Source organism: Paramormyrops kingsleyae, chromosome 19 (genome assembly GCF_048594095.1).
Source record: "Paramormyrops kingsleyae isolate MSU_618 chromosome 19, PKINGS_0.4, whole genome shotgun sequence".
In the NCBI taxonomy this organism is placed as follows: Eukaryota; Metazoa; Chordata; class Actinopteri; order Osteoglossiformes; family Mormyridae; genus Paramormyrops; species Paramormyrops kingsleyae.
The window spans coordinates 13,094,143-13,107,075 of NC_132815.1; the positions used below are offsets into that span (position 1 = coordinate 13,094,143).

The 12,933-nt window shown below is 42.5% G+C and overlaps 1 protein-coding gene across 3 annotated transcripts; it reads left to right on the forward strand.

Annotated features, from left to right (window-relative positions):
• Window positions 1–2,908: 2,908 nt before the first annotated feature.
• LOC111841335 (protein ABHD1-like) lies at window positions 2,909–8,231 on the forward strand. 3 transcript variants are annotated; one of them, XM_023807013.2, is made up of 9 exons: window positions 2,909–2,997; window positions 4,576–4,736; window positions 5,153–5,335; window positions 5,489–5,534; window positions 6,083–6,195; window positions 6,471–6,644; window positions 6,753–6,801; window positions 6,943–7,108; window positions 7,292–8,231. In XM_023807013.2, the coding sequence occupies exons 2-9, from the start codon at window positions 4,576–4,578 to the stop codon at window positions 7,495–7,497; spliced, it is 1,098 nt and encodes a 365-aa protein (XP_023662781.1). In that variant the 5' UTR covers window positions 2,909–2,997; the 3' UTR covers window positions 7,498–8,231. The 3 variants fall into 3 exon arrangements, with proteins under 3 accessions (XP_023662781.1, XP_023662780.1, XP_072558775.1); XM_023807012.2 differs by having other exon boundaries at window positions 2,921–3,746; XM_072702674.1 differs by having other exon boundaries at window positions 2,944–3,015.
• Window positions 8,232–12,933: the final 4,702 nt, after the last annotated feature.

Here is a 12,933-nt window from a genome sequence, read left to right on the forward strand (position 1 = left end):
AAAGTAAGCGGGGCGATGGGCATGGTGGACAGCGCTAGTGTGTAGTTAAAACGGCTCTTCCGGGTACAATAAAGGCCACCTAGTGGTTAAAACTCGAAACTGTCTTCGTTGATTCGTCAATTAATTGATCTCGAGATGGCATAACAGCCCTCTTTTGCAGTACTATTACTATACAAAAAAGAAGAATGCAATCATTCGTAACGTAATTATTTTAACGTTTTCAGTGGATCAGCATTTTCAGTTTACCCCTGCTGTAGCAAATGTATTAATTTTTGAATTGACATAATTAACCGATTTGGTAACAAAATGTAAGACAGCATTTGAAGAATAGAAAGTAAGATCAACTGAAAAGCAGAAATATCATATTGTCATATTTTATCAAATTGCTGTTTAACTAATTTAACTCATCTGCACTGTATCTAAGCTTCATCCATCCATTATTTATTTATTTATTTATATTGTCCACATGCTTGACTCAGCATTGCACATATCCTGTAGAAAAATAAAAATCCTTTTATCTTTACTTTTAGGTGTTTATTTGTATGTGTGTTTTGCTTATATCATAATACCACCCACAACAAAAGAAATTCCTTGTATTTCTCTGTACTTGGCGAATAAAAAGATAACCAGTTATCTACCTTGTTGAAAAAACATTCAAACTTTATATACCAGGGGGTCACCAACCTTTTTGAAACTGAGAGCTATTTCACGGGTACTGAGCCATACAAAGGTCTACCAGTTTGATACACTCTTCTTAAATAACAAATTTGCTCAGTTTACCTTTAGTTATATATTATTATTAATGATCAATGATAGGCCTACTATATAAATGCAAATGTGTCTAAAGAATAATAGCAACAGGATAAAATTAAATTTTAGTCGCTGCTCACTGGTGAGTTGTGCTATTTTTAGAACAGGTCTGTGGGCGACTCATGTGGTCCTTGGGGGCATCCTGGTGCCCGCAGGCACCATGTTGGTGACCCCTGTTATATACTATTGTATTGCTGAAACTCTGACGCTTTGCTTCAGTCAAATTGCCTATTGGTTCCGTGTCTCTGATGAAGTGCTCCAATAGCAACGGCAAATGGGTGGGACTCGCAGGACTGGCTGAACAGAGCAAACCAGCAGCCTTTCAGCATAATGGCGTAGGAGAGAGTTTGATATTGGGAGGACACAACTGCTTGTACAAATGGGACTTTGTAGGTGGACACTTGTAGTGATTTATAACCCGAGATGTTTGTCTGTGTTACATTGCATTCAGGTCCAGAACACAGCTGTCTCGCGCTCCCTTGCATCTATAGTTGGGGGTGTCTTTCTGCTCAGCATTTTATACATGACTTTGGGCATAAAAGGACATTGCAAAACTTAGGAGCTACACCTGTCCAGAGAAAGCAGTATACAGCATTCATTTACTGAAATGTTTCTTTTGTTACCTGTATACATACTGTACACTGCTGAATAATTTGGTATATTACACGTAGCATGTATTTCCTATGACGGTTTGTTATTCCGTCCAAGGTGTACCGTGTATTGTGCTCTCTGCCTCGGCGTATGGATGTAGAGATTTGCATAGCTTACCCATAAAAACATGACAGGTGCAAGTTATTCTAGAAAAAAATAAACCTTTTAACACATTTCTTTTGAATTAGAACCTGATTACATCCATAAAAAAACATCCCAACGTGTGTCTGTGTGTGGATTATGTTTATATTACATTATTATGGAGACCAAATGTCTCCCACATTGCAAGAAAAACCTGTTATTTTGACGTTGTGGAGACCATTTTTCAGGTCCCCACAAAGATCTGTGAATGCAATCAAAAAAGTAAAAATGCCAAAAGTCTCGTATTTTGTTTGGTTACTTATGGTTAAGGTTAGGGCTGGGTAGAGGTTAAGGTCGTCATTTTGGGATTGGAGTTTTCCCCATACAAATGAATTGAAAGTTCCCTCAAAGATATAATTGCAAACCTGTGTGCGAGAGAGAGAGAGAGAGTGAGTTTGTTTTTTCTTCATTCCAACACATATAAATGAAGACATCTCATTTCTGAAACCCAAAATGGGTGATAAGATACGCGGTCATGCAATCTCAGTTCGGGCCGATAAAGTAGGCATTGGGAAGTAGAGTTGTGACGTTCGCGAACGAACCGATTCTTTTGAACGGCTCATAAACATGAACGATGGGAGCCGAGTCGCGGCTGGAGGGGAGCCGTTCTTTCTGTCATTCTTTTTTTCCTATGCGTGTTTCACACAGATGCACACAAATTAGCTCCTCCGCTAGACAGAACAGTTATAGGGGGAGGGGCGCACCCAGCGCAGGGGTGCTACTGCCTAAGTATGATGATAGTTGTGCACGCATCCTTCACTTCCACATTGTGTGGAAGTGTTTGTAGTAAAAGCTGTTTTGCACAGAAATTCATTGCAGCCGGCTTTGTTTTTGATGTTTATTTGTGAGTAGGTATTGTATGAATAACATAAGTCAACGTAGCTTTACACATACACACACTTTGTACTAAAGGTAAATCCAAAATAGTGATGTCACTGTCTAAGCAGAGGGATGTTGTACAACCATATGGAATATAGTCCACACATGACAAATGAGGTAATAATCAATATTTCAGAATAATTCAAACTCAGATATTGGTGTGTGATATCTGAGTTTTAATTATTTGACTACAAATCTCACCTCATCATTCCTCCCAGTGATTATTTCCAGGATAAACTGAGATGCCCCCAAGCTGGCTTCTTAAAACTGACTAAATATTTAAAAAGAGCCGTTCTCAAAGAGCCATAAATCCCATCACTATTGGGAAGAGCGCTTTAAAACATTGGTGGTGGACAGCGAATGACAGCGAGTTTTACTAATCTTAAGCAAAAGTCTTCCGGATTGTGATTGGCTGTGTCTGTGGTTACGTCATCACAGCAGTAAAGTGGATTTTCACCGGCGACGCCATTAAGCCGGAATGGAGTCTTCAGCAAGCTCCAAGCTCTACTGACGAGGGTTGGGCATGTTTAATTTGTGCGTCGGATCTCATCGCGGATTTTATTAATATAATTAACTGGATTGAGGACGTGAAGTGCAGCTTAAACATCCCAGCTAGATGCGTTTTCTTTAGCGATGCTGGGAACATGTACGGCATTTTGGGCCCTAGCCGTTGAACTTGACCGGTAGCGGTGACCTGATTGACTTTTTTTCTTTCTTTCACGTGTGTAGTTTTTTTTTCTCTCAGGCAACTGGGCGAGATTTAATGTCCGTTTATGGTTGGTATTTGTGTATTTGTAATGTAATTCATTAAGTGGAAAAAGTATCTTTATAAGTTAATCAGTACCAGCAAAAACAGTTTAACCATCCAAGAAAAGAGAGCCGGCTGTTCGCGAAAGTTCTTTTGTAACTTCCGTCTAGGTCTCAAAGTCCCTAATTGATATCTGTATTGCAGACTCGTTTCTGATGTTTTTAGGCCAGTGATGCGATAGTGTTACAGCATTAACTCTTAGTTTTCGCCTGGCGTAAACCGCGAATGAATGAAAGCTAGCGCACACAGACAGTAGGTCCTGATCCAGGTCCGGGGGGCATCTTTCCCGTTCAAGTCCGTGTTGTCAGATACTTACTTCTTCTCACCCGTGGAAGTCATGCTGCTCCTCCATAACGAGGTGTGGAGATCCTGCCTGGACTACCTCTCCAGACCCTGTACTGTGGTGGTCGGCGCAGTCTCTGCCGCAGTTTATTACCTTTGGCGCTGTGAGGGCCAGGTTAGTCCTCTTTAGGTGATTTAAGTTGCTGCTTGTCCTTGCTGTTATATCCAAATAGATCGAGGCTTATACCTTATGTACTGTACTCACTTTGTGCCTTAGTCAACTTAAAAAAAACATATGTGTTATTAGGGTTGCAAAGGGCTGGAAAATTTCTGGAAATTTTCCTGAAACTTTCCGTTCCATGGGAAGTTAAGCTGGGGAATTTTGGAAATATTCCACATTAGAAACTTTCCATGGGAATTAACGGGAAAGTATGGGAATTAACAAGAATATTCCTAGAATTTTGCAACCCTATGTGTTATATTCAGTTCAGTTTTTATCCAGTGTGATATACATCTGAGAAAGCAGCTTTAGGCAGTCCCTGGAACAATTGGAGGGATATGGGCCTTGCTTAAGGACCCAACTGTGAAGTCACTTTCAGCTCTAATCTGCAGAGCCAGTTGTAGTTCTCATGGTAGTTTTGTTTAGTTAGAACAGAGATCATTTTGCTGTCATTTAACCATGTGAATTATTTTGGGAAATGAAATCGGGTGTCAGATATGTGTACAGGATTTGGTTGTTTTTAATGCATTGCTGTAGTCTGTTTGGAATTTTTTTTTTAAAACTATCCAGGCAAAGCTTTCAAATGAACCAGTGACTATTTAGTGTTCTTGTCTCTGCTGGTTATCTGAACTTTGGTTCTTCAGCTGTTGTGCATGTGCTTCCTCAGCCTAAACTGCTGCTGATGGTGTGTTTGGTGCTGTGCGGAACGGTTAAATGGGGGGGGAGCTTAGTCCTTGTTGTCTTTGTCTTCTCACCCCGCCCACGGCCTCATCTCTCCCTGCAGATGCCCCTCTTGGTGTGTGGCGGTGGCTTCCGTGTCTTCCTGGAGCGTTACTGCCCTGTGGTGACCGAGAGGTTCTGTCCCACGCCCTGGTGCTGGGGGGGGCGGCTGCAAACCCTGGTTCGCGTGCTTATCAAGTCAAGCCCATCGGTCTCCTACCGAAAGTAAGTACAGCCTCCTGCAGTGTAATGGGCCAGTGTAGAAGCTACATTAATCTGTGCCGATTCATACATCTTCCTTACCTGCTTATCCGACTCAGGGTCTTGGTGAGCCTGGATTCTATCCCAGGAATGACAGGCCACCGGGAAGGGGACACGCTGGATGCAAGTCCTCACAGGACACACACATGCACACAACATATCTACACTTTAGAGACACTAGTTTACCTAAGTCTCTAGATGTTTCTGCAATATGATGTGATCAGTACCCACACTCCCTGGCATGACTTAAGTAGAATATTGGTCAAGGAAGGATAACGGTATGTAAGGGGAAAAGATGAGCTTCCAAAAAAGCGAAATTAGCACAGGCTCGTTGTCTGTGAGTTTTTGGTGCTGAACTCGATATTTGCCCGTGTTCCTAGTGAGCTGATTCGAACAGACGATGGAGGTCAGATCTCCCTGGACTGGGTGGACAATGACAGTGGCAGCACATACCCAGATCGTTCCACTCGACCCACGGTGCTGATTTTGCCGGGACTGACTGGGAACAGTAAGCAGACCTACGTCTTGCATGCCGTGTGCCAGGCCACGCGCCGTGGCTACAGGTGAGAAGCAGATCCTCCACTTCTTGCCGCCTCTCTGATGATGGGGTCTTGCTTGCCTGCTTCGGGCTCTGCTCAGGATGGGCACTTGGGTCCTCGGTGGCTAACGGCTTGTCTCTACTGTCCCTGTGCCTCTTTCTCCCCTTTTATTTTTAGATCTGTTGTCTTTAACAACAGGGGTTTCGGAGGGGAGGAGTTATTGGTGAGTAGTGGGTCAGCATTGGCACCTAGAAATGATTAAACGTCATTGTCACCTTAGCTTAGCTGCGTCGGCCTTAACTTAATCCATATAACACCAGGATCTGATAATGGGATGGCTTTTTGTAATGCAGGACTGTGCAGGGGTAACTGTTGGCCTGGTGTGGTAGTAAGTGGGGCAGTGTGTGGATCAGTGGGTTAGGATGCAGTGTGTGTGATCAGAACGTTGCTGGTTCAAATCCCATAGTCAGCGGGGTGATGTCACTAATATCCTCTTGAGCAAAGCCCTTAACCCCCAGTTGTTCCAGGGACTGGCTGACCCTGCTCTCTCAAAAATGTATATTGCATTTGATTAAAGTGTCTGCTGAATAATAAAATAAAATGTTGCTGTTTATTCTCGAAGAGGGGCCCTGCTACAGAACAATCATGCAGATGGGTAAAACTTGTAAACCACTTTGGTTGACATTTTTTATCCAATTAGCCTGAAGGGACCCTGTGACGGTTATGTGTGTCCCGCCGTAACCCCTGTGTGTCTCCCCTCCCTGGTCCTAGACTCCCATCACCTTCTCTGCAGCGGACACGTCAGATTTGGAACATGTGATCTGCCACGTGAAGAAACTCATCCCCCAGGCGCCGCTGCTCGGGATGGGAGTGTCCCTGGGGGGGTGAGCGCACATGTGCACGCCTTCAAATACACCTTGACAAATGGGGAGGAGCCCCATCCGACACACCAATCAAAACTCCAATCCTAACAAAAAGTTTGAACTGTACCAGAAATCGAATTGGTATTGATTTTATGTTATATTACCCTCAACGTCGGTAATGATGTAAAACGTGTTAGCAGAGTATACTGACACAGCGGGGGAAACTGCGTGCAGATCAGATGGTGAGATGTATCGGAGTGGAGCCTGGTTCGTCTAAGCCCTCTCTGGTGTTCCAGGATTCTGCTGTTGAACTACATGGCCCGCAAGGGGAGCGAAGCGGACATCCAGGCTGGCATCACCATGTCAGTCAGCTGGGACACCTTGGAGTCCTGCGCCTCCCTGGAGCAGCCGATCAACAGGCTCCTCTTCAACCGCCACCTGGCTGGGAACCTGTGTAGGACCATCAAGAGGTCAGCCTATTCTGCACAGCACCCCCCCATGCCCATGTTAGGGGCACACGCATGAAACGTTAGCTTTGCTGGTAAAAGCAGCTCCACTAAAGTGTGACGTCTTTCCAGGCACCAGAAGATTCTTCAGTCTGTGGTGGATGTGGACTATGTGATGAAGGTAGGCCTTAGAATTCCACGATTGGTTCCTGTGCCTGTTTCGCCACCAGGGGGTGCTATCCTAGGTGCTGGGGTTCAGCAGGTTCTCAGGAAACACTATCTCCCGATTTGTGTCTGTTTCTCTTCGCCCCCTGCTTCCCAGGCCCGTACCATCCGGGAATTTGATGAACGGTACACATCAGTGATTTTTGGCTACAAGTCGTGCCTGGATTACTACAGGGACGTTAGTCCTGGGTACAAGCTGCCCCAGACCGCTGTTCCTGTGCTGTGCCTTAATGCCGCTGATGACCCCTTCTCTCCGAAACACGGTAAAGTATCACAGAGCAAACGCATCCTTGTTTTCTGCTAGTTGCTGGTTCGAGGCCCTGGAGGGCCTTGCTCCAGTGCTTAAGGGGATGTGTGACTTACGAAAAGCCAGTCATTATGTTAATGTTCCATAGTCATGTTTTTGCACAGTTTGTCTGACATCTAACTGCCCTGTGCTTCTGCAGCTCTCCCTCTGGCCTTGGCTCAGCGCTTGCCCAACGTTGCCCTGTTGGTAACCACTCACGGGGGTCACATTGGCTTCCTGGAAGGGCTCTTCCCTCGAGGAGAAGGTTACATGGACCGCCTCTTTGGTCAGTTCATTCAGGCGGTATTCGAACACCCAGAGGATCTCAAGGAGGCCTGTGCCATTAGAGACGACCTAACTTACTGACAGCTTCCTGTGTAAGCAGCAGCCCTGCCCATGTAACCTCCATTTCACTTCCGCTGTAAACGAGTCACCTCATCTCTCACTGACTGCTAATCTATACCTCAGACTCCTGGCAGAAAAAAAATAGCCTGTTTCCAGGTAGTTAAAACAACATAGACTAACGCCTTTATTTGTACTGTGGAGCCGAACGTGACTTTTCAGAGTCACACAGCAGCCTTATGTGGCAAATATCGTGGTTTTTATACACCTGGGCTGTAACACGCACGTCTGAAATTTTCACGTTTACTAATGGTGCTCCAGCTGCAGAAAGAAGCATTTACATATCAAAACCATCTCATCCATCCATTCAGGCATCAGCCAGAATAGGTCCATAACAAAAATCAAGCATTATCCTATGTGGTTAGTATTTATCTGGAAAAAGCTACCTCATCCCTCTTCTGCTGCATCTCAAACCATCACAACTGCTGGCCCATAATCAGCGTCATCCTCAAATTAGTACTAGTAGATGTGCAATTAATCATTTAAAAACCTTAGGATGGCCAGGCAGTCATAGCATCATGTACCGTAACTTTTGGTGGTGTTCAACTCCAGTTTTAGTTCCAGCTAACTTAAGTCAGGCTGAAGTCACTGCTTGAAATCACTCCTGGTTCTTCTGCTTAGTGGTCTAATGTATCGGTTTTGATGTGTTTTGCCGATAAATCTCATAGAATGTGGTTGTTAAAATGAGTTTCTTCATTGATAGATTAAAAAAAATGAAGAAACCTACTGTGATCAAGGGAGCAATTTCTATATACTTTCTATATGCTTATTCGCATATACATGCGCACACAGAATACTGTGTTGTAGTACTAGACAGTCAAAGAATATGTTTAAATGATCTTAAGTCTGGTGTGAAATGTTTATCGCTGTCATAGTGTCAGCTTTGCCCTTTCAAAACCTCCCAAAGTATCCCCAGTTTTGGCAGCAACCACCCAGTACGCTCGTGCACGCTGGACACCCAGTACGCTCGTGCACGCTGGACACCCAGTACGCTCGTGCACGCTGGACACCCAGTACGCCACGTTTCACTAATCAATACCTCATTGAGTTATTTAACTAAGTACCTTGAGTACGTGATCTTGTAATGAAATTTAACAAATACATTGGATGGCTGTGGTGCACTGAGGGGAGGTTTGGGAGCTGAAGCGGTGTTCATCTAGTCATCCAACAGGATATCAGTAAATTTTTGTAGAAAAGAAATTCCTGCTAGTTTTTGTATTCTTAATTTGCATATGTTCTCATTTTTAAATTGCTGCTTCTGAGCAAATAAGATAAACAGCTTTAAACATTTCCTTTGACTGCCTAAGACTTTTGCACAGTACTGTACCCTATCAAATCAAAATCAATCTTGGGCTGTACCCGCAAGGTTCTGCCATTTGTACCCCAGAGTCCATTTTGGTACCTCAAAGGGTCTGTTTTTGTGCCATTGGGGGGTACATTGTAGTTAGTACCTGGCAGAACAAAACTGTACCATCCTTTTAGTCTGACTTTGTTTATAATATACACACGCATTGGGAATGATTCGTATTTCCATTCCTCTTTTCCCCTTGTCTTTCGACTGCTTTGATGTAAATCTGCTTTGATAAATCGACAGGTGTTTTATCTCATTGAGAATAGCCATGATCATCTTCACATCAGTATCTTTTACTACTTGTTGATTGTTACCTAGACTATGTGCTGCTAATATATTGCTGGAAAAACACCTAGTTCCGCCACAATCTAGGGATTTATAGCTTTAAATGAACCAGATAAAATGGCGTTGCGCATGTCTGCTGTACACCTGTGGCTTATGGGACTGATCTTAAACCGTATTTGGGTTTGAGTAGCATTGTTCCTTGGGTGGAACTCGGGACGCTTCAACGCACAGGGTTTCCCCAGGCTGAAGCCCAGGGGCACCTGCTAAGAAGGGTCCTCAGCTGACCTTGTTTAATAACATTTAAAACCTACCCATCCCATATTGAAAATGAAAATGCTATGTCTTGCAATGAATCAATATGGGAGACACTGTACGAGTTGGGGGAGGGGGGGTGGGGAGGATTGGTTGCATGGTCCAGATTAAATTGTACGTAATATAGTGAAGAGCAGGGGAGCATGTGACTATGTTAATGCCCCTCTTGTGAGACTGCAGATTTTTAAGAGTAACACATCATTAGACTAGAGAAAACTTGTCTTATAAGAAGAGTTTAAGTAAACTTTCCTTTCAGACTTGTCCTTCAGTAATAAACCACTCCAGGAAAACTAAACTGATATGTTCCTGCTTCACCTGTATCTTGCCGCTGTGGCCAGTCGCATTTTTTCTGTTATCTGAGTGAATCCGCTGCCCCCGTATGGACTCCGCATGTATTCACACCCATGTCGCTATGTGTGCGTGTAAACGGGGCACCATCTGTGTATTTACCGAAACACATTTTTAAATGTTCTATGCCTTAAGTTTATTGGGTGATGCCACTATGCCTTTGAGCTGAATGTTATTGCACTGTCTGACAACTGTATTAAGTGTTGCTGGTCTTGTGGCCCTGCTTGTAGGAAATGATTGAATGAACTTTATCATTCCGTTTTAATTATATTTAAAGTAACTTTGTATATACATGCACCTGGAAGCTGATAAAAGGCAGTGTTACGGCATTTGATATCTTCAACATTGATTAAATGTATTGAGTGCAAAAAGTGTGTAATGCTTACCTTAAAGGTTTTTTTATCTAAGAAAATTAGCAGGATGACATTGGAAATGACTGCTCTGTAATAGTGTTGATCTTTTAGTGCTTTGTCAGTCAACGATAAGTGTTGTGGGTGATTGACAGGTTGGGAGAAAGGAAACAGAATGTGTTTTTGCACTGATTTAGAAAGTTTGTTTACGTAATAACGGATATCAAATGTCCATTTGTTTTTTTTTTTGTTTTTTTTTTTTTTTTCCCCCACGTCAACAATTTATATTGACATCAGTTCTGTGCAGAAAAAATGTCTTGTTTTTCAGCATAATGCATTCATTTCATTTTACTATCATGGCATAATTAAAATGTGAATCTTAGCTACTGAACATTTTGTCCGGCTGATAAAGCTGGAATGGATATGACAAATCGCCTAAACGAGTTGAATTAAATCGTACATATTCAGTTTACCGCAATACCTCTGAAAACAATAACTGCCATTGATAGGAAGTGACATGGTTTTACTGAAATCCATTCAATGGGCAGTGGTCACGGTTTCCTGTCCTCTGGCTGGTAGAGTAACCATATCAATGTTTGGCCCTTGAGAAACGGCCTTAACCTCAACTGCTGTAGGGATACTGGCAAACCTTGACCCCATACCTTCCACGCTTGATCATTGCTTTATGCAGTGACATTTTAGTGGTATGTTTTACTCTTAATAGTATGAAGAGTTGCATGAATGTTTTGTGATTTAAGTAGCTGTCATAAGTAACTGAAGGCGTTAAACATAGACGAGACATTCTGGAGAGATGCCATCTGTGATTGCCAGTGGTTTACATTACATTACTATCTAATATTAAATAGTAATATTGTACATTTAGAATCTTATGTCTGACTCATCTTATATGTAAGATCATGTGTTTGGCCTTGAAAAAATATTGACTGATTTTTATTTTTTTTTAATTATTTTTAAAACGTACAATTTTAACTTTTTATCTATTGAATGTGATCTAAGGGCATTGCTGATATTACGGGCATTATCCAACATAACGTTCAGCTAGAAAGAACATTTAAAAAAAAATGTATTTTAGAAAGTGGAGTTGTAAAGTAGAAAGTTGTCACTGACCTGCAGTTTGTGAAAAGGTACTGATTAATATCTGTAACGTGTAACCATTTATAATGGTAAATGGGCAATAATCGCACTTAAAAGGAGCGTTTCTTAACGTCCCCAGACTTGTTTTATTCACCTGAAAGTATCTTATAATGTAATAGCGATTTATTTGCACTTTAATAATAAAAACTAAAAAAAAAAAAACTGGTGTTTTTTTGCTTTAATTTGCTCTCAGCCTTCATGGTCAGTCATTAACATTTGCAGTGTTGGGGTTTGGGGTTTCATTTTCCAGCCACAAGCAATTAGTACCCTTAAGTGATTTTGTGGGTGAGTAGTTTAAAAAAAAAAAAAAACACCCGGCTGGTACCTTTAGGTCATGTTGCCAGTGGAATAAATGTGTATAAATGTTCAAGAAGGAAATTCACTGAAATCCTCTCTGCAACTTCTGATCCAGTGCAGAGTTGCTTGAAGTCTTGTGAATGGGATGCATGGTCATGCAAAGTGGCTGCTTTGGAGATGCCAGTCCAGCTGGCCTTTGGGGAATCAGAGTTTCCGGATGAATCCTCTGATTCCTATGAGGAGCCTCAGTGGGAATCGAGCCACCAAGTGAGTCTGCAGTGCCACTCAATTAACCGCAGTACTGCACCGGGATTATTACGGGGGTGGGGTGATGTTATTTTTATTTTTATTTCCAGATGGCATAAATGATAAATGATAGTGTTCATATTTTCAGCATGCGAGGGTATGACGCATTGGCTGCCTCCCCGCCTGCCCCCTCCCTCCTACCAGCATACTCCTGTCAGCGGGCAATTAGTGGTCCCTTGGAGTATTTATGTGAGGTCAGAAAGCAAAGGCGGTGCCGAGGGAAGGTGAATATTGGGCTTTCCCTTCTTAATCTCCATTTCCTGATATCAGACCGTGTACACCCCCACCCCCCCCCAAACCAGTGGCAGTGTGATGTCAAAGCCAAATGTCTGCCTGAGGGTCATTGACTGATTTTTTTGACTCACTACTTAAGAAAATTTCATCCAGTATACAGCGCTGTGGTTTACATGCATCACAAATTGCATTGGGGTAGCAATCTTTTTTTTTATTATTAAATAAATAATGGCTTAGTACAGTATATGCATTCTTTTACTTTTCTACTACAAGAAAATACCAGCTGTTCCTTTTACTCATAACCTGCACCTAATCCTTCATTTAGATGTTGGTTAACTGGTGAAATTAATTGTTAACCAAAGCAATAAAAAACGCTGGCTGTAGTTGCAAGCTTTTGAAGTCAGAGGTCTTGTGAAAAGGTCTTTGATCTGCCTCCGAAGGAGCAGTAAGAGAGCTGTGTACCAAAACCCAATGGGAATTAACAGGCACATTTAATGAATGCATTAAGTGCTATTCCTAAGCGCACAGTTGATTTGTATGGATTGGAAAGTCTGACTCCTGGTCAGCTTTTCTTTGTAGTTTCTTTACACTTGTGCCATACATAGAGGACACCTGAATCCAGTTTAGCAGTCTTTTTTTTTTTAACATGTCACATCAAGAATCCCACTTGTCCACAAATATAGACTTGCAAAATACAGCTATTACGCAATGACAGGAGCGTCGCCAAATTGCGTTCCCTTTAAGTATGCGGCGGGATGTATG

What these genes read in the sequence shown, in the direction of transcription:
- LOC111841335 (XM_023807012.2), top strand. Translation starts at nt 3,627, where the DNA reads ATGCTGCTCCTCCATAACGAGGTGTGGAGATCCTGCCTGGACTACCTC. An exon ending in TCGGAGGGGAGGAGTTATTG is followed by an intron (nt 5,535 to 6,082) that starts GTGAGTAGTGGG and finishes CCCTGGTCCTAG; the next exon opens with ACTCCCATCACCTTCTCTGC. An exon ending in ATGTGGACTATGTGATGAAG is followed by an intron (nt 6,802 to 6,942) that starts GTAGGCCTTAGA and finishes CCTGCTTCCCAG; the next exon opens with GCCCGTACCATCCGGGAATT.